Genomic DNA, 26,278 nt, shown 5'->3' with positions numbered 1-26,278 from the left:
TCAATGGTATAAACTATTAAAACAAAAAGTGATTAAAGAATCTAAACACGTTAACACTAGAAAATGGGTCTCTTCTTAGAAAAAGTGGAGTCGCACAAAAAGTCAGTGAACCGGCACCGGAATCGCCAAATCAATTTTTACCCAAGCCTCCGACAATGATCGACGTTAAAAGACGGGTGGAACAGAAAAAGGCAGAAGCGAAAAAGGTTTACGAGGGCGGCACGAAAAATGTACGGGCATAAACGCGACAGAGGTCGTAAAACTGAGATGACGACAATGAATCGGATTCTGATTCTGAATATGAGCCACTCCGGGCAACAAGGGAACTGCAGTGGGAGCACGGAGCGAGCTAGAGGCCGGCCTTAGTCATAGGGGTGTGTCGAGCCCACCAATACCAACCACGAAAACGCCAATCGGAACGAAATCATCGGACGAAGAACATTCAAATGCTGAGCGGGCGGAGACGGTCGATATTGGAAAAGCGAACAGTGTGCCTAACGTAGGTGGTGATGTGGCGGCGAGCAAAATTTCAAAGAAAATGGCGGAGCGTGCAAAGAAGCAAAGATTGGTGTCATATTCGAGCCAGGAATCGCAGGATTCGGACGGAGTGGGATCTCGAAAAACTTCAAGAAAGCGAACGGCGGTGACAAAACTTGGGGGAGTCATGATTGACAGTATTTTTAAAGAGGCGAAGCAAGGGGGAAGGAGAGAAGGAACGGGACACAAACTAAGAGGGTGACATCCAGTGGATAGTGTTATAAAACTGTTAAAAGAAAACTTTGTATGTATGTCCAGGGAGAGGGCGGACCGCGGGTCTAAAACTCAAACTTAGTTCTTGTTGCGTAATTTTAAATAACAATTTAAAATTAGTCAAGTTGAGGGAATGTCATATATATATATATACATTTATTGTTTATATTGTTTATTGAATTTGTTTTCTGGCGCCACCGGTGCTGTCCGAGACCTTAGTGCTAATTGATTAAATACCTGTCAGCTGACGTTGTGTGTGCACGTTATCCAAAACAGTTGAAGTACTGAGAGCTTACGGAATAAGTTGAAGACTTATTGTTAAGAAATTTCTTTTATTGATTCGCAATTTTCTCACCGGGGAACAAATTGAACATCTACCTACAAAAAAACAGAAAGATAACATTGACAACCATGAAAGGGAGTGAATCGTTTCTAGCCACATAGTTAGACCTCCGAACAACGGAAGCTCTTTGGAACATTTGCAGAGGCCTACGTCTATTTTTCTGATGAAGAATTCAAAACGCCAGTTCAGTCGCAGCTAGCGCTAGAGGTTCCAAATCGCCTGAGTTTTACCTTCTTTTAGGTTACTTTTGATCTAAAAAAAATTAGTTAACTTGGTTGAACTAGCTTTAGTGATTTTCTCTTCTAATGTAAATGTTGTTTCTATTATTTTTCCTGGAGCTTAGCTTTTATTTTTGAGCTTAAACTTCAGTAAAGGCTATCCATGCTTGGACAAACGAATGAGCTACGAGCTGATGCGATTTGGCTTTTTGAACTAATTTTTCAATTTAATCTGAAAACTAAAAAAATTCAGACTAGCTCTTCTCCCTAGAAAACTTATTCGATTTCTTTTAGAATCCAAATTACGACCCTAAAGCTCTTTAATATGATACCACACATGACTTCCTATGAGCTTTCCTTGAAGTAGTCAAAACAAGCTGGAAAACAAACCCCATCCAAAGTTCCTTTCCACTTTTCCAGTGGTTGGAACAGTAGAATTATCGCGAGCATTTTTCTTGAATTTATAATCAAAAAACAATTAAATCATTGATTTCCAACCAAAAATTAATTATCTGTTCAATCTACCGGTTAAGTTTGCCTCCAAATTAAAAAAATGAATCTCCCTGCTCAATCAAGAACCCGAGGGTTGCCGATATCTCTTATGAAACAATTCAATTTATATTTTGAGTCCCTTTTCTCAAAACAGAAAATCAGATCAAGCGTACGAAAAAAAATCACATAACTACAATCGTTCCATATTCAATTGCTTCAACTTTTTAGAAAAACTTATCGGCAACCCCAACAAAAATCAAATCCAATCAGTAATCATTCAACAAGGTCCCTCATTCAATGAGGACGAAGGCAAGGTTGTGGACGTAGATTGTCCATCCGCATTCACCTGCGAGGAATTCTGCTCCTGCTGAGAGCTGCTCTGCTGCATGTAATCTGACCTCGATTTCGAGGCATCGACATCCGCTGATTGATATGTACTCTGATAGTTATAATTCTGATTCATATTTCCAGGCGCCAACAGAGACGAACCGAAACTCGACAACGCGTCCGAGAAGTCCGATACAGTTGCCGAGTTCTGCACTACCGGGATCATCGAGGTCGTCGGATCGCTGGCCTGGATATGCGGATAAGTCGCCGCTTTTTCCTCACTCGTAAGCCGGTGATTATCTCCGCCTCTCATTACGCTAGATTGCAAAGATTGGTCGTCTTTTATATTAACTGCAGTTATATCAGCCTGCGAATCTAACCATTGGTTGTTATCAGCCAACACCGGCGAACTTTCTTGCTTCATACAAACTGTCAGGACCTTTGCCAGTCTGTTCAAAAGCGGATCAATATTATACGGAATGAGCTTTTTTCCACTCATTTTAGTCAACTTATGTTGCAACTCGTCAAAATGAGATGCAAAGCAGCACGATTGGTTCGTCAATTGCACCAAATTGCAATTCTGTTCATGGTACTTCAGAAACTTAATGAAGTATTCTAAGAATCTTGTCTCGTCCGAAATTAAATAGTCGATTATCAATTGGGTCGACCAGCTTGTACTTATCAAGAACTCTTTATGTGCTTCATTCGGGTGCATAGGCAAAAGTTTTCCAATGGTAGGCGTGAACACTTTCGTCGCTATGAAGGTCAAATTTCTCAGCAGGAACTCAATTAAACAGGCGTCATTATCTGTCAGCATTTTCATCAATGCCTCGTTATTTAATTTTTCCAGTCTCGTGTTTACAAGAGCCAGATAATCTTCGCCACAACTCGGCAAGCTGCAGCATGCGTATGAGCACGACACGAACACGCAGAACAACTCGGGGTTTATTTCAATCTCGTGGTTCGGTTTGTCGTCGTAGGAGACAAATGTGTACTTTGATTTCCACGTGAACTTCCGAATGATTAGCTTGAACAATTCACAGCACCCTCCTAAAACAGAATTATAAAAAAGTGAAGGATTTGTATCAGACATTTCTGGCAAATACAATTTCGAGAATTTTGCTGAAGTATAAATTTTATTTGAATTTATTACGGAGCACGTAACCTGTCACGTGTGAATTCAGAGACGAAAGTTTCAGAGACGAAAGTTTCATTGACGAAAGTTCTGGAAAAAGCCCTCCACCCGATTGTCATACCCAAAACAAAACAAAAATAGCACGAAGGCGAAGTTAAGATAAGGAGACGGAAAAACTTATGGCAAAAGAAAAGCTGAAATTGACATTTTTTGAAAAACGCAAATAAATTTAAAAAAAAACTGTTGAGAAACCCAACTAATACCATTAAATAAGCTTTTATTAGTTTTTTTAGGCGAAAACAAAAAATCCCATAAAAAATTGCTGTCAAAAATGTTGAGCGATTCAGTTTATAATGAATCTCTACACAACAACCGATCAAGTATATTTTGAATTAATCATATCAATTTGTGCACTTCAAAAGACACAAAAAAAAGTTGATTCAGCCGTCAAAAACATTAAAGGAAATTACATGAGTAAACCAACACACTTGCAACTACAATTAAAATCATCGTATCAGGAGGAAAACTAACATTTGACATGTGAAAACTAAGCTGACAATGCAAAAGAAAAAAAACGACAAAAACCTATATTCCAGGAAAAAAAATAAAAATTCATTTATACTGAAAAAACACAGGGTAGGTGTGCGACTAGGACCAGTCTTTACGGTGCAAAAGCAACCACCTCACTTCTAGATCAGGTGAGCAGGGGCTTGGAAGTTCTAACGGTTCAACCATATAGCAAGTTCAATCTTTTATTTATTTATAAGTCGTGCTGGACGCCATCATTAAAATTTCACCACTCGTAACGTTTTATCTTTTATATTTCAAAAAAACTTGCCTGGATCCAAAAAGATTGAGTTTTTTACGGTTTTTGGTTGTATCCACTAGGCCACTGTTGCATTAGTGACCTGAATACTCCGCGATACTAAACAAGAGTATATCTTAGTATGTTATTGTTCTATATTATTTATTTATAGTATTTGAAGTATTTGACAAAAGCTACCAGTTCGAGATTCGATACTATGTTCCAAAAAGCAGAGAGGGTATTCGAACTGATTTAATCTCTACGGTCAAAAAATTAAAGACTAAAGATCAAAATAATCAATGCTAGAACGCAACTATAACTTGAGGGCTAGAAACGAAGGTCAAAATTGATTAAAACCGGTCCCGTAACGGCCATTTGGGCTTGAGATCTGTCATAACACGATCATTATTCATACCAATAGATATCTACACAGTCGATATTAACAAGAGTACATAAACACTATCATTTGAAATGTCTGTGTTGGGTACAATTAGCATAGTTTAAGATAAATTTCGGAAAATTTTTGTTGGTTCACAGAGTCAACAGCCTCAAATTACTCGAAAAGGGGGCTTGAAAATCAAATCCGGGATGCAGATGATTCCATCACTAACAACACTGATATGGATGCAAGCTTGTAAACTAGCGCTGAAGCCATTTGATTGGTCACAATGTCTACTGGTGTTCACACTTATCGATCACGACTTCAAGGTCAAGCCAATCATTTTTCAAAAATGGATGTAAAATTTTCGCGAACCCCTTTTGTGTCAAACTAACTCAACGAAAGTTATCATGATTTGGAACTTCAAACTGAATTATGACTGAGAACTCCTCTCTGATTTTCTTTAATTAGCTTAAACCTCAATTTCAAGCTAAAACAAATTGAAACTTCGAGCAGATACTTTTTTATTTGCTTTTTGAACTTTCAGTTCAGCACTTGCTATCAATATTTAGAATTATGAAACGAATCATGAGCTGATAGGATTTTGAGCTTGAGCATTCACAAAAAGTATCAGCACTTGAAATTTTGAATTGTGAGCATACGCTAGCAGACTTTTTTTGAGCTTGAATATAAGAGAGAGCTCGTTGAACCATGAGCTCTGATATCACAGTATCTGCTTTCTTTTTGAATTTCATTTCAAGGTAAGCCATTAAGAATTATCGACATAAATTCAGTGTCATTTTCTTATTTTGTTTTTGGAACTTCGAATTCATCAACGGCTATCATGATTTAAATATTTGAATGAAATCATAAGCTATTGTCACCTTTTTGTCTTTCTTTTTGATCTTAAACTTCAATGAAGGCTATCAGGGCCTAGAGCTTTGAAATGATTATTGTAATGAGAATTTGTTCGGGCTTCTTTAAATGCTAATCGCAGAGCAAAAGCTGCCATGACCTGAACGTTTGAATCAAGTCATCCGATTTTTCTACCTCTTTGATTCGCCGCCACTAGAGCTTACCGTGAAGTCGATCTTGTCTGTAGGGAACTTCGTTGCTACTTTCGTCGACAACTTTTAGATGGGACAGTGAAGTCCCTAATTAAATAGTACACATCATCTTAATCATTCCTAACTAATCAAACACTCATGAATGCCCGACGAGCTGTTTTTTTAATAAACAGCTCGTTGGGCATTTGACTGAAAAGAATGCAGACGTTTCCAGGCATCGGAACCCTAAGATTAAACAAAACTGAAGTTTTTTGGACGAATTTAATTCACATGACTTTTTACTGCCACGGTGTATTGTGAGCAAACAGCAAAGGAGTGCTATGTGCTTGATGCCCCCACTTGGTAGACCTAGAAGAATTGAACAGGTGCGGACATTTACCTGATATGACTTGCGCAAGGTCCGGCTTTGTTTGCGACACCTTGATCAGTTTAGTAACAGCCCTTGCAACCAATATATTATAATCTATATCCTGGCCCAGATTCTTCACAAATCGGGGGCAGAAATGCACCAGCCAGGCTGCCACTTTATCCGGCTCATAAGTTAGTAACCGCTTAAACAGCGTTATAATCTGCATCTGAAACAGCAAATCGGCCTCCTTGTGACGTTCCATGTACTTCTCAATCAGGTTGAAATTCTTCTCCAAATATTTGATTATCTCGCCAATGCATCTGTCTATTTTCTTTTTATTCACTCGTAGGACAAATTTCGGATTCGTGAAAAATCGCATATCCTTTCCACATTTTTGCCTTTTCAGGAGATCGCTCACAGCTGGTATCATTATATGGGGCCGGAGAAAAGGTTCCTCAAAAACATCACAAAGCCTCTCAGCACATAACGTAGTGAGGTACATAACAAAGCCTGTGAATATATTCTGCATAGTTTTATCGGTGAAGAAAGTTTTGCCTGAGAAGTCTTTATAAGACATAATGAGCTTGAAGCAGGCATCTTCGAGTGAAATCATTCTTTCTTTCGAGCATATAACTCGTTCTATAAAGGTATGCAGTCCAGATAATACAAAGAGAAACTCCTGGTCTTTGAGTCGTGTGAAGTCTTGAGACACGACCAGTCGTTTGAACAATTTATCCGCGAACTCCATGTCGTATTCTTGTTCTGGGAACTTACTGAACTCCTTTAGGAATTCGATGGCCGAGAAGTTCTCGTCGATCTCTGTCCGTGTTGGTGTGCCTTCTTCTTCATTTGTGACCTTGGACGTAGCGGTCGCCGACTGTGACGACGCCTGGCTGTTACTGGCGTCCATATCATGCAATAAACCTGAAACAACGACATTAACTAAATAAATATTAGTTCCTTGATTATCGAAATATTATCAGGTGCATTTAATTGATTCGTATGCCCCAATCTAAATGGACTGAACAAAAAACGGTAGAAGAAGTGTACATTTCAACTAATTTTTGGTCCAATCGCACAAACTATATGTGGCTTTTTTCCGCGTATAAATGCCATGTAGAACACGATAATCAGGGTTTACTGTCACATTGTTACTAAAAACAAATATAAATCGGGTGAATAAATATCTTAGTGAGATGACAGTGGCCGCATTAGATTCAGTTTTTTCCTGACTAAGAGCCCATCATGAACTAAGTGATGACTCTTAAGGTCGTGATGATAATTTTATTCAGGAAAAGTTAAAATTTGTTCACGCTCAAATTTGATTTTTCGTGATTTGTTTTCCTTTTTAATTTCAGTTCATTTACCTTCTAGCGTCTAGTTTCAACAACTGAATATGTGCATGATTGGTTAAGTTCTATCTCAAATTTAGGAAGCTATCGAAAAAAAAAATTGCGTTTTTTTTCTACTTGCAAAGCGACAAGCTACCTTTAATAAAATCAGTTACGCTAAAGTAAATGATAAAACTTTTGTTTAACTTTTTGGACTTGAATCCCGCTAGCAGCTCGCAATCCATAAGTTTCCTTCATGCTCCCCAATTACAATCTTAAAAAACTTTCTTGCTAATCTAAAATTTAATTAAATAGAGATATCTCATAAATATACCATGCAAGAGTACACTACACGATATAACTTCTTCAGTTTATCTAAATATTTCATAATTAAACGATTGGGTGACGGCCTGATTCCAAGACTGAAGAAATCAGTTTCCCAACTGAGTCCGAATGTAGATCGTTGAACTCTTTCGCAAGAGTGGGGAATATTCCGTAGTTTGCGTTGGCCTGGGCCAGAAAACTCATATAGTAGACTCCTATTACAAAGTGAGCTATTTGCTGTTCCCCGTGTAATGCATATACTGCCTTAGCTTCTCCGACTGGAAGTTTTGTCACCTGGTCCAAAGCCAACGAGTATGAAGATAGGAAGTCGGGTGTAAGAACTGAAACAAAAACATTTAGAGGTTATGCCTACAACGAAAGAAACAAAACTGCGCGTTTTTCTCACTTCAGATAAATACAAAAAAAAATCAACACACGACTCGAGGCTCCGCGTAACTTACAAACATCACATACATTGAATGGTAAACTAGTGGAACACATGGGACGATAGCCGAAAAAATTTGACAATCTATCAAAATATTTATATTTTAATAAATGATGTCAAGGAAAGTATGTCGAGAAAGACAATGAACATTAAAAATTATGAATAAGCATCTAATTTAGAATCAACATTTTATCACGAAAAAATACTGTTGCGCTTCAAAAATTATTTTAAAGCGCAACAGTATTTTAACATCTAATTGACAATCAACAGTTTATCACAAAATACCGTTGCACTTCAAACGACGCAATCAATCACTATGACACAAGCTGAAACCACTTAAGCCGAATAAACTTTTCAATAGAAAAAATCCACTCTACCCCTCACGTTTTAAAAACTATTATAACATTATCAAAATGCAATGAATTTTTGCATGGTGAACAAACCAACAAGTCTGAACAGAATTGGTCTGCATACTTAACATCGTAAAATCACGCAATTAGCAGTTATAGACGTAAAATAACTATGAAAATGGAAAACCAAAATGGAAGATTTAAAACCAAGATTTAAAAATAGATAAAAAAAACTGGTGATATATGAGAATAAGTGGCAATAGTCTGTCTTTACAACAGAAAAAACTGAAAGTAATAACCGGCACTATAACAATCCAGTCTGGAAAGCGTAAGATAACGTTCAAAAAAATCGTCAAGATGAGCAGTTTACCAGAAATCGATAACACCGCTCAATGCTTTCAATTTTTTTGGCCTGTCCCAGCATCGCTTCGATATTATTTGTATGAACACCAATGATCGGATCCTTGAAATTACTGCTGTGATCTACAGATTAGTGAAGAAAAATTACTGTTCTCGGTCTACATGATGGATCACAAGGTAAACCATCTGCCCAAATTTTTGTTCCAGGCAAAACTCTTGGGCAGATAACCTCTAACGAAGTTTCAGCTCCCCTGTCCTAAACACCTTTCGAACAATCGAGTTTTTCCGGGTCGTACCAGCCGAAAAACCATTTCTGTTCTGCCGTTCGATTGCAGTTCGCCTATTTGGCTACGCAGTTCGGCTACGACAGATTCGTCTATTTGAATTCTTTTACTGGTCCTCGAAATTTGCATTCACGAACTTCGGAACTTTGAGGGAACCACAAGCAAATTTCTCGAAAACATAAAAACCCTATGCCGATCTTGGATTAACCTCTAGTACAGTGGCAACTTAGCAATTTTATGGGAAAGAAAAATAGCTAAGTTACAATAGCTCGAATCGATAAATTCTAATTTTCAAAAACGGAATTTTTTAAGGACATGCCATTCCGACAACGGCAGTTGGTGAGCCGCCAAGCACACTTATCTATTATTTTCTTGCTCTTAAAACGCATTATGGACCTCCATGTGGAAGGCGACAATTACGGGGTCTTTTTATTACTTTTTTGCAATAGAAAAAATCCTCTCATGTCATTTTTTTATTTACAAAGTCGAAGAACTGCATCGCTAACAACTGCTATATCTGTGGTGCGCTTAACTGCTCCCTGTTCAATTAGCAGACTAAACGGTTTAGTGATTAAAACATTTGACTGAAGGGCCATCGGGTTCGAATCTCTATGGGGGCAAGCTTTTTTTTGCTCTGCGCAGTTAAATCTACCACTTATCTAAATGTATCACCAAGAAACTTCTAGTTAAAACAGATGCAAGCTTAGCTTTGAAAACATCAGCGAGAAAAGGACAAAAACCAGCTCTATAAAATGCATTAAGAAAAGGTAGAAATAAGCCTCGAATTAGCGAAAATTCGGCTGTCTGAGATTTGTACCTGCTACCTAGAGATTAAGAGTCGCATACACAAACAACTCAGCCACAGAAGCTTCATAGGTACCAAGCACTAGCCACAAATAAAGCAGAGAACAGATGCTATGCAATTTCCAACGCTACAGAGAATTTCCACATGAGTGAACACTTTTAATGAACACTTTTATTTGCGAGTTAGGTTAGAAAAAAAAAGAAGGTTCGTAATAATACACTCAGCTAATCGCGATTGTAAAAATGCTGAGATGATAAAAAAACTGTAGCTGACGACAGACTATTTTTGCTGTGAGCCGAAGGCGACGAGTCCTGTTACTTAAGGTTTCAACGACTTGGCAGACCCTTGTTAATTGCTTGGGAAAATATTCCAAAACAGTCAGAAAGAAACAATTTAAACAAAAAATTCTATATATGCAATGCTCATACATTATAGTCACTGCATCAGCACAAAAACTGACAAAAACAAACAACCGATTAAACCCATTCGAAAACCAAACCGACCGATCTTCAGTAGGCATCCAAAAAGCCAAAACATCAGCGAACAAATAATCGTAAAATTCTATCGAAATACATATGATAGTAAAAACCAAAAATATAACACTTAGGTGAATATATCTAGATCGTTGATCGTATCAAACTCGATCGTATCCAAAAAAAATTACTTTAGAGAGAAAGAAGGAAAACACTTTATTGTTGCATCAACTTTTGTAGTTACAAAACTGATTGTGGATGGAACAAGTTTACATTATTATTAAATAGGTGAATTAAAAAAAACGTTTCATCAGTCACTGAATATATAGGATTATATAAGACTCTCCTAAAGAAGTAAGGGGCAAGTTGGGTGTTGGTAGAGTCTATCCTTTAAATGTATTAGAATTTATCCTCTAGTATGCACTTTTTAATTAATCTGTTTGATAGTGTACAGGTTTTCTTCATGGAGATGATTTTCTGAATTACAAAGTTGAATTTTTTTTATTAATGTAAACAGGAAGGACCTACGAAAAAATCGGTTTTACACAATCCTGGTAGAAGAATTGAGCCGGTGCGATGATTCAAGCCGAAATCAGAATTCGGAAATTGCAGGCAGTTGTTAAATGCTCTAACTCTGTTTTGGTTTAATTTGTGTTGATCTGTATTTGATTATATCTCTAGCAGTGGGAATTGTGTTTGTCGCTCACATATGTGACAGAATTTCTTGTTTATGTTGATGACAATTCGTAAACCCCATTTTATTTGCTTTTCCAGCTTGTCTAGATTTTCTTCATTACGATTATTCAAAAGCATTCTGACTCGAGGAATATTTCATCTCTTATGCATTTGATTGTTTGGATTGCACTAGCCATCTTCTGTAACACTTTGTTAATTGCTTTTTTAAAAGTTAAACATGCATCTATGTTAACACCGAGAAATTTGATGGATTCAGATATTTTGACTTGGTAATATCCATATAAGAAGGAGACTGGAAATTGTTTTTATAATATAGCAAGTTCAATTTCGATCAGATTTGTGAAAAACGGCAAAAAAAAATCGTTTAATTTCCGATTACAAGGCATTTGCTGTCGCAATTGTTCTTGTCTTCAGTTATTTTAAAGTCTCACTCGTAAATTTTTCCACCAGATTACTACTTTATACTACGCAAAGTCAATCGCGTTAGTACGGAAAATACTTAATTGGCCAAAGTCTACTATTTAATGTCGTGAGTGGACGAGTTAGGATCGCGTTGAGGCGATAACCGGCTTTGGTGTTCGTATAGAGTTCTACGCTCTATAAGCTCACAACCTCGCTTGATCATAAAACTTATACGACTACGGCAACTATTTAACAACGTACTTGTAGAGCTAGAGTCACTCACTGAAGGATGAGCAACTTTTAAAACTGTTACACCATCCTTATCACTGATGACAATTGCAAGGAGACCGTCTATCCGATCTAGTATTCTTTGAGCAGTCATCTCCAGGTCTGTGAGGTAATTCGAGCTAATGAAGGCCATTATCTGAAAAAGTAGCTCTGACGCATTTTATCACAGAAACACATTACTCATCTAACAGAAATATTTCTCGGTACCAAAACCGTCTAGTGAAAATTAGCTCTTCGATATCTAGAACTGCCAGTACTCAGGTTTGATTGCCACATTCTCGGACATTACCTCATCTTAAATTTCTATTAGAGAAAATCTAGTCAAACCAGAGAAGAATAAATCTACACTAATAGACAAAATTAAGCGCAAATTCAGGACTTTACTCAGTAAGTGTTACATTCGCCCGCAAGATACATATCGACGGAAAATAAAGCTAGGTCCTAAGACGACTGGCCAACGTCTAAACAGAACTCTACATGCTTTTCACCGTCTCTACCAAGCCAGTTCTTTTGGTGGACTTTTCAACATCGGGTCGACAAAAACGTTACTGTTCTCCGGCTTCGACCAGAACGCTCAAATTAACTTAATTACATGCAAAATCAGTGAGCTCATGGCTGGGTCTCAGTATCCCCAGACCACGAGGTCACTCCTAAAAACAGGGCTACTACTATTTATTGAATTAAGATTGTTTTTGCTCAGTAGATAAAAATCATCACCTCCATCGAAGATGGATCAACCCTTTTCCCCAACTCCTAGCTTCTCATCCTGGCAAAATGAATTCGGATGTTAATTAAACTCAATTCAGGACATAATGGGGAAGCTAACAGTTTATGTAAAATGCTATGAGTTTCAGTCCCGACACCCCTCCGGATTCTTGAATCCGGGGAAATAAGACCTCTATTTTCCTACCGGAAGGCTGTCTTCTACCGTTCACCGTTGTTCGCAACGGTCTTGCAACTATTGTAGCGACACAATAGTTGCAACTAGGAACGGTCTCTGCTATTTCTGCTCGTCTCTAATTCCGATTCCAAGTTTTTCCGTTGTTATCGTCGAAACCACTGTTGTTGTTGTTTTGTTTTATTTCGGTTTTCTGCCAAAAAGGTTGTTTCTGACGTTTCTCAGAAATATGACGTCATACTTCGAAAATTTAAAAATTTGAAACACCAGAATATTCTAGCCTTCACAGTTTGACTAATCGTTCCAATAACACTGCTAATCCTTCAAAACTGCTAATTCGGAAGGCTAGCTGCTAAAAAAATTCTGGTCGAACGTCACATAATCCCCGGACAGTCCGGTCAGTGTCCCCATTGAATCTCGCAATGTTCGTAAAATTGGTACAGTGTCATCGAACAGAATTTACAAAATAAATGAAATTATTTTTATCCGAGTCATATCGACTCACTGCAGAATACAAATTGCATCATACTACATCACTATAGCCTTCCAACTTTTTCACTAATCTGCACATTGAGGATATGACCTAAGATATGTGACATTCGACCAGAATAGACGAAAATGCAGATTCGAAATTTTAGCAGCTAGCCTTCCGAATTAGCAGTTTTGAAGGATTAGCAGTGTTATTGGAACGATTAGTCATACTGTGAAGGCTAGAATATTCTGTGTTTCAAGTTTTTAAATTTTCGAAGTATGACGTCATATTTCTGAGAAACGTCAGAAACGACCATTTTGGCAGAAAACCGAAACAAAACACAACAACAACAAGAGTGGTTGCAACGATAACAACGGAAAAACTTAAAATCGAAATTAGAGACGAGCAGAAATAGCAGAGACCGTTCCTAGTTGCAACTATTGTGTCGCTACAATAGTTGCAAGGCCGTTGCGAACAACGGTGAACGGTAGAAGACAGCCTTCCGGAAGGAAAATAGAGGTCTTATTTCCCCGGATTCAAGAATCCGGAGGGGTGTCGGGACTGAAACTCTTAGCATTTTATACAAACGTTTAGCTTCCCTATTATGTCCTGAATTGAATTTAATTAACATCTGAACTCATTTTGCTAGGATGAGAAGCTAGGAGTTGGGGGAAAGGGTTGATCCATCTTCGATGGAGATGATGATTTTTATCTACTGAACAAAAACATTAATAATTCAATAAATCGTATCAGCCCTATTTTTAGGAGTGACCTCGTGGTCTGGGGAAATTGAGACCCAGCCATGAGCTCACTATTTTTGCATGCAATTAAGTTAATTTGAGCGTTCTGGTCGAAGCCGGAAAACAGTAACGTTTTTGTCGACCCAATGTTGAAAAGACCACCAAAAAATGGCTTGGTAGAGACGGTGAAAAGCATGTAGAGCTCTGTTTAGACGTTGGCCAGTCTTCTTAGAACCTAGCTCTATTATCTGTGGATATGTATCTTCCGGGCGAATGTTACATAGATGTTTTTACGGCGCTCCTGGGTGTTATTCCTTTTTAACATCATGACCGGCAGAACCGTTAACGAGCATTCCGCGCCGAGCGGATGCTCACATTAAGGTCCTTAATAGGTCAAAACCGCCGGGGCGGAAGGGTATCTCGGAACGCGGAAGCCTTCCGGATTACCGTGAATAGCTTTTTAACCTAGTTAAGACCGAAAATTCACGAACCAGGAAGGGTGGGGGGATCGGCCATCCCCTCGTTCCCTGAGAGGTTTGTGACCAAAAACACTTAAAGATATATATAAAACCAAACAGAAAGTAGTATAGTACCCAAGAAAAACAAAAAACAAAAAACATATAAAAAACCGAAAAAACCAAAAACAGTAAAAAAAAAAGTAAAAAAAAATCAGTAGAAATCATCCCCCCAGACAAGATGTGATCCGACCCCCCCGTTTGTTGTTGATAGATATATTGTTGTTACAGGCATTTATATCAGTCAGGATTGTTACGATCAGTTTTGCGGCCCGTTTGTGAGGCTTGTACTGTAGGGTTATTTGAGCATTTAGGCACGTTAATGATAAATTGCGCTCAATCCGGAAGGGTCAGCTGATTTGCGCTCAATTCGGAAGAGTCTTGGGAGACGACTGATCCGGCAAGTAGTACAAGGAGCAACAAGAAGGGGCTCAACGACAACAACAATCGACTGTTGGGTATCGTTAAAAAGTTTTGTATCCCTTTTGGTACAAAAATTAAGATAGTAATCTGTGGGGGGCTCGACAGTGCTGCACTGTAGTGACCCTTCACCGAACTGCGAATTTCCGAGCTAAGCAATTAATTCGGATATTGGACAAACCCGGAGTGGTGTAGTATTAGTAATATAATTACTTATATAGCCTATATTAATACTCCTATATCGTTTTTTAGTGAAAAACACAGAAAGCAGACCGGTTTTTAGGGTCAAAATAGCGATATTTTGATCCCCCCACAAATCGCGTTTTCGAGATATCGATAATTTTTGAAACGGAAAAAAAGCGCTAAATTAAGGTGTTACATCGTAACTGCACTACTATAATAGATAGAACCGGTTAAGTTTAATTTGGAAGTGGTTGGAACTATTTTGGAACCAAAAACCGAATTTTCGTGATTTTTGAGAAAACGGAACACTATAAATTCAGAAATGTTTTGAAAATTTTGAGTTAGGACAGTAAAATTAGTTGTTCGGACAACATCCACTAGTGAATCTACAGATTCTAAAATCCGCATCCCGAAAGCCTTCCAGGTTGCAGAGAAATCGCACTTAACGTGTTTGATTTGGTGGATTCAACAATCCGGAGGGGTCCAGGTAGCATAGTTTTTCGCAAATTTTTTCAACTAAAGCGTTTTAGATCGGGTTTTTTGCATTGAACTAGAAGAGTATATGCCTTCGGAGCTCGGATCAATAATTTTTAGGTCGAAAAGAACAGAACTGCGGAAAAAAGTTAGGCGGAACCTATAAGAGAGAAATTTCTTGACTTTAGAAAAAAAAAGACGTTTTGGTTAATAACTTTTGAACGACTGGACAAATCCAGTTGATCTTAATACCATTAGATCAGAAATTAACAGATCTTACTGATAGGAACAAAAGTTTTTCAAAAAACTAAGCGAAAAAAATTTTTGAGATTGTTCTTAGCAAATTCACCAAATCGCGAGGGTAGACCCCTCACGTTTTACAAAATTTTTCTTTTGGAAAGCCCTTACACCACTACCAAAAGGTAATAGCGGTTGAATAAAGTAACTATAGGCTGTTCTAGACGAAAAGGGAAGGCTAAAGGCACAAGAAAACCTTAATTGAGCCGAAGTTAGGCAAGCGATAAGACCCTTTACCGTTAGCGTGAATTGTCAAATAAGAGGCTTAACTTCAATCCGGAAGGGTCTAGGAAAGGATCACATACCCTTCCTAGTTAATTCAAACAGCATAATAGCATCGGAGAACGTATCCGGAGGGGTATAGGTTGGAAATCAAGGAAATCTCCGAAAAGCTACTTTTACAAAACCAGAGGGCTCCCAATCCGGAGGGTCCCAAATTTTTTTCAAAACCGGAGGGGTCCCAATCCGTAGGGGTCTTGTTTTCACAAAACCGGAGGGGTCCCAATCCGGAGGGGTCTTATATTTGCTAACTCAGAGGGGTCCCAATCTGGAGGGGTCTCAATTTTGCCAATCCGGAAGGGTCCTATTTTGCCAATCCGGAGGGGTACTGTTTTTTTGTCAACCCGGAGGGGTATTATTTTATTAAAGGACTTAGGTAGACAGAAGAAAAGAATATAGTGAGAGGTATTAGGTTATTAACAGACAGGCTAGGAATCAGTGACTGCACTGGTAAGTTGCCTTTCAATAAAGACGAGACCAAAACAAAACAGGTCCGAACTCGGATATTCGCGACACTAAGTCTAAACTAAAAAGAGCGTAATTCATTGGTGTGGATTGAAACCCAATACGTTTTTGCGAAAAGTGACTGCCCTGAGGATTTTAGTAGGTCTAGCTCGGGCAGTCCGAAGGCAGATAGGTTACACAGTACTCGGTGGGTGCAATAGACGCCCACTTGAGAAAATTACTGCCTTCAAAGTTTTGTCTGTTTGGTGCAGCACCAAGCAGGGAAAGCTTTTTCTTTAAAATACAAGTTCGACTGTTGTACTGCGACCAACTAAAAGTACAATACACATACGTTTTTCATAGAAATATTCTTATTCATTATGTTTTGATTTTAAATCAACATAATATGTGCTTGATTGGGTAGTGAGTACACTATCTTTTAATTTGACTGATATCATCATATTGTGCTAGTTCTCAAATCTTAGGACCGATAATCGTTTAGTGGGAATAAATTAGTTACAAGCTGTACTCTGATAACATACAGGGATTCATGGTCACTATTTAATAGAATCTTGTGAAATTTATTGTGTTGTGTCATTTTTATTGATAGTCAAACTATAAGGTCACTAGCAATCGAATTGAGTGTATAGTCATTACGAAGTGACAAATTGAGAATGAGTCTAGACAAGTCAAGGATACCTAAGCGAGGTAATAGCTCTAGGAAAATCATACCTAAAAAGCAAAGAAAAACAATGACCGACCCTTTTGTGGATCGGATCACACGAGCCCGGACCGACAAAGGGGAGACGGTTTCAGGCAGAATGGTTGAAACTAGGAGTCAGTAGTCCTCAAAAGAGCGCGAAGCTATGTTAGAAGTGTAGGTCCATACGGAACAGGCCATGAATGAGAACCAGGAAGTACATGGACCGGAGGGGAGAGACAGAAGGCTGGCGAGTGAATCTACTCCGGTAGAACAAGGCCATGATTTTGCCACTTCCACCGGGACATTGGACCGAGAGGAGATGTCGGAACTGTCCGATATCTCAACTGAAATATTGGCAACTAGAAGATCTCCAACAGATAACACCATGATGACAGGCGGGACTGAGAAACAAACGACGTCCTCATCGTTCTCAGAAAGAATGAAGAACACTTTCGGTAACTTCTTTCCATTCACCATGGGAGTGGGCACAGGAAAGGAAGGTGAATCCCAGGAGGAAGAAGAGGACAAAGACGGGCAAGAGGACTTTGGATCTCAAGGCAACCTCAATAGTTCGACCCAGGAGAATGAGGCATATGTCGAAAGAGAGACTGGAACCATGGACAAATTTGGTGTGGTGAGAACGATAAGCATATCTGCAAACACACCAGGCCAGTCGAGAGGCTTTGCGATTATGACAAATTCAAAGACGCGAACTGGGGAGAGTAGAAACAAAGGGCTAGGCAACGCATTGGCGGATCCTGAAGTGGATAATGAAAAGACGTCGAGGCAGAGAGTCAAAGCCCGAATCTCGACCAGCACGAAGCTACCTGGGACCGACAGGGTGACACCGCCACTAGTGACGCCACTCGTGGATAACGGTGCAGCATTAGAAGAAGCCTTGAACAACATAGTGGGCAGTTTAGGAGAACAGAACGAAAAGATGTCCTTAAGAATGAGTGAACTAGAAAGAGCAGTTCACATTGAAAGAGAAAGTCTACGGGAAGAAATAAACCGCAATGGACAAGCAGTTGGTAGGAGCGAAAAACGCTTGAAAGAAAGAACGGACAAGCACATAGCAAAGAACTTTTTCCGAATGTCAAGAGAAGCAGAACAGAGAGAGTTACGCTTAAGAGACGACATGGATAAGTTAAGAATTCAGCAAGAGCAGTCTCTTGGGACTCTTGACACAAAGATAGATGCGATGATGGAGAGGCGAACTCAGGCTATCATGAATAGGTTGGACGGGCTACTAGGCAGCAAGAGTGGACCAAAAGAAGGGGAACCGAGCTCGGGAGGTCCCAGCAGGGAGCCGAAGGTGAACTTCAATGACCATCAAAGGAGGAGGACATGGGATCCACTAGAGGTAGGGGCAGTTCATCAGGCTATGCCACAAGGGATAATAGAACATGGGGCCCAAACAGTAGAGCAAGTTCAACGGGGAACAGACACACCTCTAACGAACGACCCACGCAAGGCACACATAGGACTGGGAGAGGTGATTCCAGTAACAGGAGACATGCGAGCCCAAGAGGAGTCATGTGGGCCAAGGGGGAAACACTCAGGGCGATTCCGATTGCAGGGATGCGCCGAATACAGAGCCATTAACAAGGTGTGATGACACTCAGGCGGGGCACGCGAGAGATGCTACGGCAATGGCCACAGTCTTTGAGCCCCTGAACAGGTCTTTGGAGACATTCCTGACGAGGTTATCCAGAACCAATGAACGCAGTGAGAAGTCCAGAAGAGTCTTTAAGAAACCAAGATGCTACAAAGACGAATCTGATGGCTGTATTGATACCTGGATAGAGGTAATGAAATACATTTCGAGGAAGAGGATTTATCGGAAAGACAAGAATGCAGTGCGCTTACCAGTAACTTGGAAGGGACAGGCCTGAACTGTGTCATGGCCAAGAAGCAATATCAGCGAGATACAGCTGAGAAAATCTTCGAAATCTTGTTAAATCGTTTCAGATCAGGGGTGCGGGGGTACCAGGCAATGATGCGCTTCGAGAAATGGAGACAACGCGAAGATGAGACGATAGACAAGTTTCTAGACGATTTGGAGACGCTTAGAAGACGCAGCCAACCGGATGAGTCAAACAGAAGGATGAACCTGGCGGTATCCTCTAAATTCATCGATGGTGTGAAGAATGATGAACTTCGAACAATGCTAGCGACGCATTACACACCACTATCAACCAATGCGCCAACACCGGAGGAGTTGAGGCTCAAGTCGAAAGAATATCTTTTGTTGAAACTTCCTTCGAGATCTGGATATTATAAAAACAATTATGGCAATTTTAACAACGGACCAGCAAACCAAGGGAACAACTGGTACAAACCAAGGGATGATATGGACAAGAGACGCTCTTGTGCCAATTGCAGTTCAACGGACCATCATGTGTCAGCATGCCCAAATTACAAACAAGGCATCAAAGCAATAGGCTTTAGCCTCGAGGACGAAGATGCGTTAGTAGTTGACCATGAGGATTTCATGAGAGGAGTAATTGCGAAATTCGGCCCGCGGTGTTTCTTTTGCAACTTGGAAGGTCATTTTAAATCGGATTGTCCGCAATTGTGGGATGCAGTGGCAGACATCAAGCATCCAAGGCATGAGGAAGCTTTATCAGGAGTGAAAGCCAGCAAGGCTCGCCTGTTGAGTGAAGCGGAGGCGCGCAGAAAAGACAAACCGCAAGAGCTGGCGACGAAGAAAATGCAAGCGGTAACTGAAGAGACATGTGAACCGAAACCAATGGCTGCGGCCGATGACTTCAAGATTGATTTTAGGGCAGTCGCGAGGGATGCTCTAAATAGAGTGCAGCAGGAACTGGTGACAAAAGAAATCGAACAGAAAGTGAAAATTGAACTGGAAAATGAGAAAGTACAGGAGCAACTGAATACCTTCGAAGCAACGGAGGTCGAAGAGACTAAAGCACCAAGCAGTTTGAGCATGAAACTTAATGTGATCTCCGGTCAGAGGTTCGGCATGGTGCCGCAAGGGAGCAAGATACAGTCGATAATCTCGGTGGCTGAACACCAGGTAATCAGAAATCTGAGTGAACCATCGAGTTCACTTTGATGCATTGGGACACATATGCAGATTATCTGAGGCAGGTGGAGCCACGCACTGAGTCGAGAGCTGTGCGAGCACTACTAACAACGGGTGGCCCTCGCATAAAGAAACTTCATGGACGCTACGTGGAAGTCTATGGGCCGTATCAAGTGATGCTGAACGTGGATGGAATCAGTATCTACACTAGGACTTATGTAACAACAGATAGTGACTAAATAGGGCAGATCTATTTGGGTGAGGAGGAACTCAAAGTCCGCAGGATAGGCCATGACGCCATGATGGAACAAGATGCAGTACATATTGGGTACGAAGCAGATGTGACCGCACATCTGCTCGACGCCAACGGAAAGAAAATCGGAGTCACAGGGCTTCTAGACACAGGAGCGGTACTGAGTGTGATGCCGGTAAAAACTTGGGAAAGAATGGGCTTCACGAGGGAAGATCTAATTCCAAAGAATTTCCGACTGGTCCCCGCCAATCGAGGAGCAATTTACGTAGCCGAAAGATTACCAATAACGGTTCTAAACATGGGAGGACGGGATCTTTGGATGAGCTTCCTGGTGGTAGAGAATTTGGACGACGCCGACCAATTCATCTTGGGCAGAGATTTCGTCAGGAATTTTGACATGATGATTGACTTGAACAACGGTCTGATACGGATTAGAAACCCGGACCGGAAGTATGTTAGGAAACCAATTAATAGGATAATAACAGACGAAAACAAGGTACCAGTTTTTTTGGATAGAAAAGTGAAACTTCAGCCAGGACAGGCTGTGAAAGCAATTTTTAGAATGAGACATTTAAATTCGTTAAGCGATAGTAAACAGGTTTGTTTAGTACCGAATCCAAATAGTCAGAGTTCGGTGATTTTAGGCCGGAGCTTCTCGGTAACGCGAAACGGACTGTGTGTCAGTGTGTTGTTGAACACACTGGACACCACGGTTTCCATCCAGCGTGGAAAGAAGCTTGGTTACGCTTTGCCGATGAGGACCGACTATGAGGAGACTAAAAACTTGAAGAAACATAGTGTGAAAGACTTTCCTTATCATGCCAATAAAGATAAAATTCTAAAGAGGAGTAATGAATTAAAATCTATTCATAAATTGTTTTCAATGAAATCCGAAACGGACGACGGCTTATCGAGCTGCTCGAATTTCTCGGAACGCCCCTCATCATATGAACTAGAATCTGACAAACCGATTTTGCCAGAGATAGAAAATTTAAAAAGGAAAATAGGTGAGGGAGATTTCGAAAAATTGCGGGACGTCTTAAAATGGAACGCAGATATATTTTCAAAACATAAGGCGGACATCGGTTGCTGTAACTTCGTCGAACACGAAATTGAACTGGAAGAAGGCGCCGTTCCGCACAGAGAAGGCGCGAGACGAATGACGCCACACAATGCGGAAGCGTGCCGAGCGGAAATATAAATGTTGCTCGAATACGACATGATAGAACCCTCGAAATTGCCATGGGCTTGCAGGGTAGTAATGGCGAAAAAGAAAGGGGGCAGCTTAGGTTTTGTTGCGACTTTCGTTACTTGAACGCGGTAACGATAAAAGATGCGTACCCGATACCGCGAACAGACGAGAGCCTCTCTAAACTTGGTGATGCCAAGTTCTTCACCACATTGGACTTGGGTTCTGCCTTCTGCCAGGTCCCGCTGCGGAAGAAGGATAGAGAAAAGACCGGATTCGCGTGTGAGTTGGGGTTGTACCAGTGGAAGAGGATGCCCTTCGGCTTGTGCAACGCAACGGCCACTTTTCAAAGACTGATGGCTCAGGCTTCGACCAGAGTGACAAAGAAGTACGGGAATCTTGTGATGTGTTACGTGGACGAAGTGGTCATAGCGACACCAACCCTGGAAGACCACATTGATTGGCTCGATGAGGTCTTTGGATGCATGAAAAGAGCAGGCTTGAAGTGCAAACCATCGAAATGTGAAATCCTTAAGGATTCAATCAAGTACCTGGGAAGAATGGTGGACAGGCATGGGGTGAGGCCGGACCCGGAAGCAGTAGAAGCAGTGTTGACATGGAAGGCTCCCAGCACAGACACACAGATCCTGAGCTTTCTAGGGTTTGCCAACTACTACCGGGAGTTTATAAAAAGATATGCGGACAAGGTGTATCCGATGCAGAAGCTGATGCGCAACAAAGGGAAAAAGTTCGAATGGAACGATGAAGCACAAGTTGCCTTGAGAACATAAAGCGGGAACTGTGCGAAGCGCCAGTGCTAGGTATGCTTACAGAAAAGGGCATGTATGTTATTGACACAGACGCATCGGTAGTAGCCATCTCAGGAATATTGCATCAGGAGCAAGAATGGTATGGAAGGTCTTGAGTGACACTGAGATGAAATATGGTGCACCAAAAATAGAAATGTTTGCAGTAGTCACATTTGTGGAAAAACACCGCGCATACTTGGGGAGCACTCCCATTAAGTTACGCGTAGACAACAGAGCGTTATCCTGGTTGAAGACCTACTCGATGGATCAGAGTTATATTGGTAGATGGATAGTAAGATTGGATGGCACCATATGATAATCGAACACAGGATGCGTGATAAACAACATAATGCTGACAACCTCAGCAAGAAAACTGAGTTCTATGAAAGATTGGAGCAGAAGCAAGCCAATCAGGCAGAATTAAAGGAAGGATTTTTGTTTCTGGACAAAGAAACTTATGAAGCGCTTCCCTTAACGAGATGGTTGGATAAGTCTGGACATCCAATTCTAGGGCATCCTGAGTTACCTATAGAGAAAGCAGCCGAGATAAAGATCCTATCCAAGGAGGAACCGGTCCCCTTGGATCTGTTGCTGCGCTCAAACCTGGTCCAGCAAGAAATCTCTCGCATCAACATAAACAGCCTCTCATTATTGGATAAAACGGTGCAGGTGACACCGCAAGTGATGCGGATGCTGGGTGGATTGTTAGAAAGAGAAGTGACCAGAGATGACCCCGAGTGGACAGCAGCAGTGGCATCACTAACAGTTAGGGAGAAGGTGAAGATCATGCCGTCCAGACGACAACACGAAGAGAACTAGAGGGATTTTAGGACAATAGTTCAGCAACTAGTATCCTCAATTCCACATGAGGTTTTAACCAGTACTTCGTACGGACGGAAAGAACAGGGGAGCAATACGCGAATGAAAACTGTTATCTTTGTGGACCAGTATAAAGAAGGGGTAAAGGTAGAACAAAACCTGGTGCAAGATTGTTTGTCCGGGGAGACGAACAATGAGAAGAGCCAGCGAGTACAAGAACAACACTCGGGACAAGGAAGTTTTTCCGGGGAGTCTGAGATAGATGAAGAAGTTCCTGATGAAAAACAGGACCTGGGGAACAAAATTTTGTCCGGGGAGTTCAGATGGATGCGAAGAAGGCACGGACATGATCTGGAGGAGGGTGCAGACTCCATAACGACCTCTTCATTAGATGACAACTCCCGGAACTCAGGAATTGACACCTACTCAGACAGAAACTCGAGCTCGGGATCAGAACTGTTCGAACTAGCGATCCACACACTACTAGTGGAAACTCGTGCAAGGGATCTGGATAGAGAGATGTACCAGGACCCTGATAGTGATCGCTACCTCATACCAAGTGAGAGAGTCTTTGACAACGCAGATGATGATTTGGAAACAATAGCGGTATCGAAACGTTCGATAAGTCTGTTGCCACAAAAAGAGGTAGTCAGGACTGATCTTCAGCCGTTCAAGCAAGAAACACAGCCGTTGGCGAAGATTTGGTGCGTTAAGATGGAAGAAGATACACACACCAGCCCAATGAGCTGAATAGTCAGATGAGGGTCATGAAGACGTACTTGAAGGCGAGATACAGACTCTCGGATCTTCTAAGGGCGCAGAGAAATGATCGCATGACAAGCAACCTGGAAAGGTAGATCGAGAATGGTTCACCGGATAAAGGAGACCTCGAGGAAGACAGTTACCGTATCCTGAGACAGTACTTCATGCAGAAGTAGGTGAGGTTATATTTGAACAAGGACGGGATTGTGGCTTGCGAGAGAAGAGAAGAAGACAAAGTCCTATACAATTATAAAGCAATAGTATTGCCGCAACTCTATCAGACAGAACTATTTTTTAGATCGCATGATCAGATGGGCCATCAGGGGATCGACAAAGTATATCAGAGGATCCTGAAGCGCTTTGAGTGGCCTGGAATGAAAAAGGCATGCGAGAAGTTGGTAACAGCATGTCTGTCATGCCAGCAGGTCAAGGATTCAAAGAGATTGCGATTTCCTTTACAATCGATCGAGTCGTCTGAATTCAACGAGGTGGTGCAGATAGATCACCAAAAGATATGCATGACAGACAGTGGTTATAATCAGGTATTGGTCATGATAGATCATTTCACGAAGTATGCAGAGGCCGTGCCCTGCATAACTGCCTCGGCGGAAGAGACATGCGACCACCTGATCAATACGTGGATAGCGAGACATTGTTGTCCGATGACGTTTCAATCGGATAATGGAACAGCTTTCGTAGGAGAGCTTACGAAAGAGCTTATGAGACGCTCACAGGTTGCTCAGGCTCACTCCACGACATAACCACCCCCAGACGAATGGCTTAGTGGAAAGACAGAATAGAACGTTAGTGTCGATGCTGAGAGTATATTGTTCCATGTATATGACCGATTGGGACAGATACCTTCCACAGGTGATGAGATTCTATAATAGCACGCAACACTCCACCACTGGAGTTAGTCCACACATGATGCTAACTGGACACGAGAAGTCTTTACCCTTAACCTTTTTCTACCCAGAGTATGAGGGAAAGAAAACGTCTCCAAAGGTCTACGTGAGGAATGTGATCAGACGTCAACAGGAGTTGAACGATTTGTGTAGACAAAATACTCAGCAAGCACAGGCAAGGCAGAGGAAAAAATTCGACAAGAAAGCAGCTAGTGCAAAAGCTCACTCGGTGGGAGACTACGTATGGGTATTCCAGAACGTTATACCACCGAAAGGAACGAAAAAGCTCCCAAAAAAGTGGAGGGGACCCTTCATGATTACGGAAGTGCACCAGGAGGGACGCTTTTATAGACTGAGTACTGGCCGAGCCGTCCACTACGAGAACATTAAGCCACACAATCCATCGACAGAAGACTGGTGTATACTCGCAGACATGGAAGAAGGGGATTGTCTAATGATGGATCCTGCTTGTGAGGTCAACGAGAAGGGCACGGGGGAGAAGAACGATGGAAACGAAGTCGTGGAGGAAGGAACGAATACACCGCTGGACCTGGATCCAAACGAGGTGATCGAAGCGGACGATGAAACCTTACCCTACGCAGAGGAGGATTGGCAGGATCCCGAACAGATGAAGGTTCCCAAGAATTTGGAACCAGATCTTCCGCTTACGGTACACACTCGACAGAACGCCAAGGGGGAAACACTCAGGGCGATTCCGATTGCAGGGATGCACCGAATACAGAGCCATTAACAAGGTGTGATGACACTCAGGCGGGGCACGCGAGAGATGCTACGGCAATGGCCACAGTCTTTGAGCCCCTGAACAGGTCTTTGGAGACATTCCTGACGAGGTTATCCAGAACCAATGAACGCAGTGAGAAGTCCAGAAGAGTCTTTAAGAAACCAAGATGCTACAAAGACGAATCTGATGGCTGTATTGATACATGGATAGAGGTAATGAAACTGCATTTCGAGGAAGAGGATTTATCGGAAAGACAAGAATGCAGTGCGCTTACCAGTAACATGGAAGGGACAGCCCTGAACTGTGTCATGGCCAAGAAGCAATATCAGCGAGATACAGCTGAGAAAATCTTCGAAATCTTGTTAAATCGTTTCAGATCAGGGGTGCAGGGGTACCAGGCAATGATGCGCTTCGAGAAATGGAGACAACGAGAAGATGAGACGATAGACAAGTTTCTAGACGATTTGGAGACGCTTAGAAGACGCAGCCAACCGGATGAGTCAAACAGAAGGATGAACCTGGCGGTATCCTCTAAATTCATCGATGGTGTGAAGAATGATGAACTTCGAACAATGCTAGCGACGCATTACACACCACTATCAACCAATGCGCCAACACCGGAGGAGTTGAGGCTCAAGTCGAAAGAATATCTTTTGTTGAAACTTCCTTCGAGATCTGGATATTATAAAAACAATTATGGCA

The 26,278-nt window shown here is 41.2% G+C and overlaps 3 protein-coding genes across 3 annotated transcripts in view; all 3 read right to left on the bottom strand.

Annotated features, from left to right (window-relative positions):
- The window catches only part of LOC134847972 (peroxisomal targeting signal 1 receptor-like), a 199,633-nt gene that overhangs the window by 58,975 nt on the left and 114,380 nt on the right, over positions 1-26,278 (bottom strand). The gene's annotated exons all lie outside the window — the stretch shown is intronic.
- LOC134847568 (uncharacterized) lies at positions 1,749-6,785 on the bottom strand. The gene is made up of 2 exons (XM_063864647.1): positions 5,896-6,785; positions 1,749-3,180 (listed from the first exon to the last, which is right to left on the bottom strand). The coding sequence occupies exons 1-2, from the start codon at positions 6,773-6,775 to the stop codon at positions 2,081-2,083; spliced, it is 1,980 nt and encodes a 659-aa protein (XP_063720717.1). The 5' UTR covers positions 6,776-6,785; the 3' UTR covers positions 1,749-2,080.
- LOC134848790 (ragulator complex protein LAMTOR3-like) lies at positions 7,587-11,756 on the bottom strand. Its single transcript, XM_063866301.1, has 2 exons — positions 11,597-11,756; positions 7,587-7,861 (listed from the first exon to the last, which is right to left on the bottom strand). The coding sequence occupies exons 1-2, from the start codon at positions 11,754-11,756 to the stop codon at positions 7,587-7,589; spliced, it is 435 nt and encodes a 144-aa protein (XP_063722371.1).

Source organism: Symsagittifera roscoffensis, chromosome 6 (genome assembly GCF_963678635.1).
Source record: "Symsagittifera roscoffensis chromosome 6, txSymRosc1.1, whole genome shotgun sequence".
In the NCBI taxonomy this organism is placed as follows: Eukaryota; Metazoa; Xenacoelomorpha; order Acoela; family Convolutidae; genus Symsagittifera; species Symsagittifera roscoffensis.
Note: the sequence above shows the minus strand (reverse complement) of the source record. Positions and strands in the feature narration are given on the sequence as shown.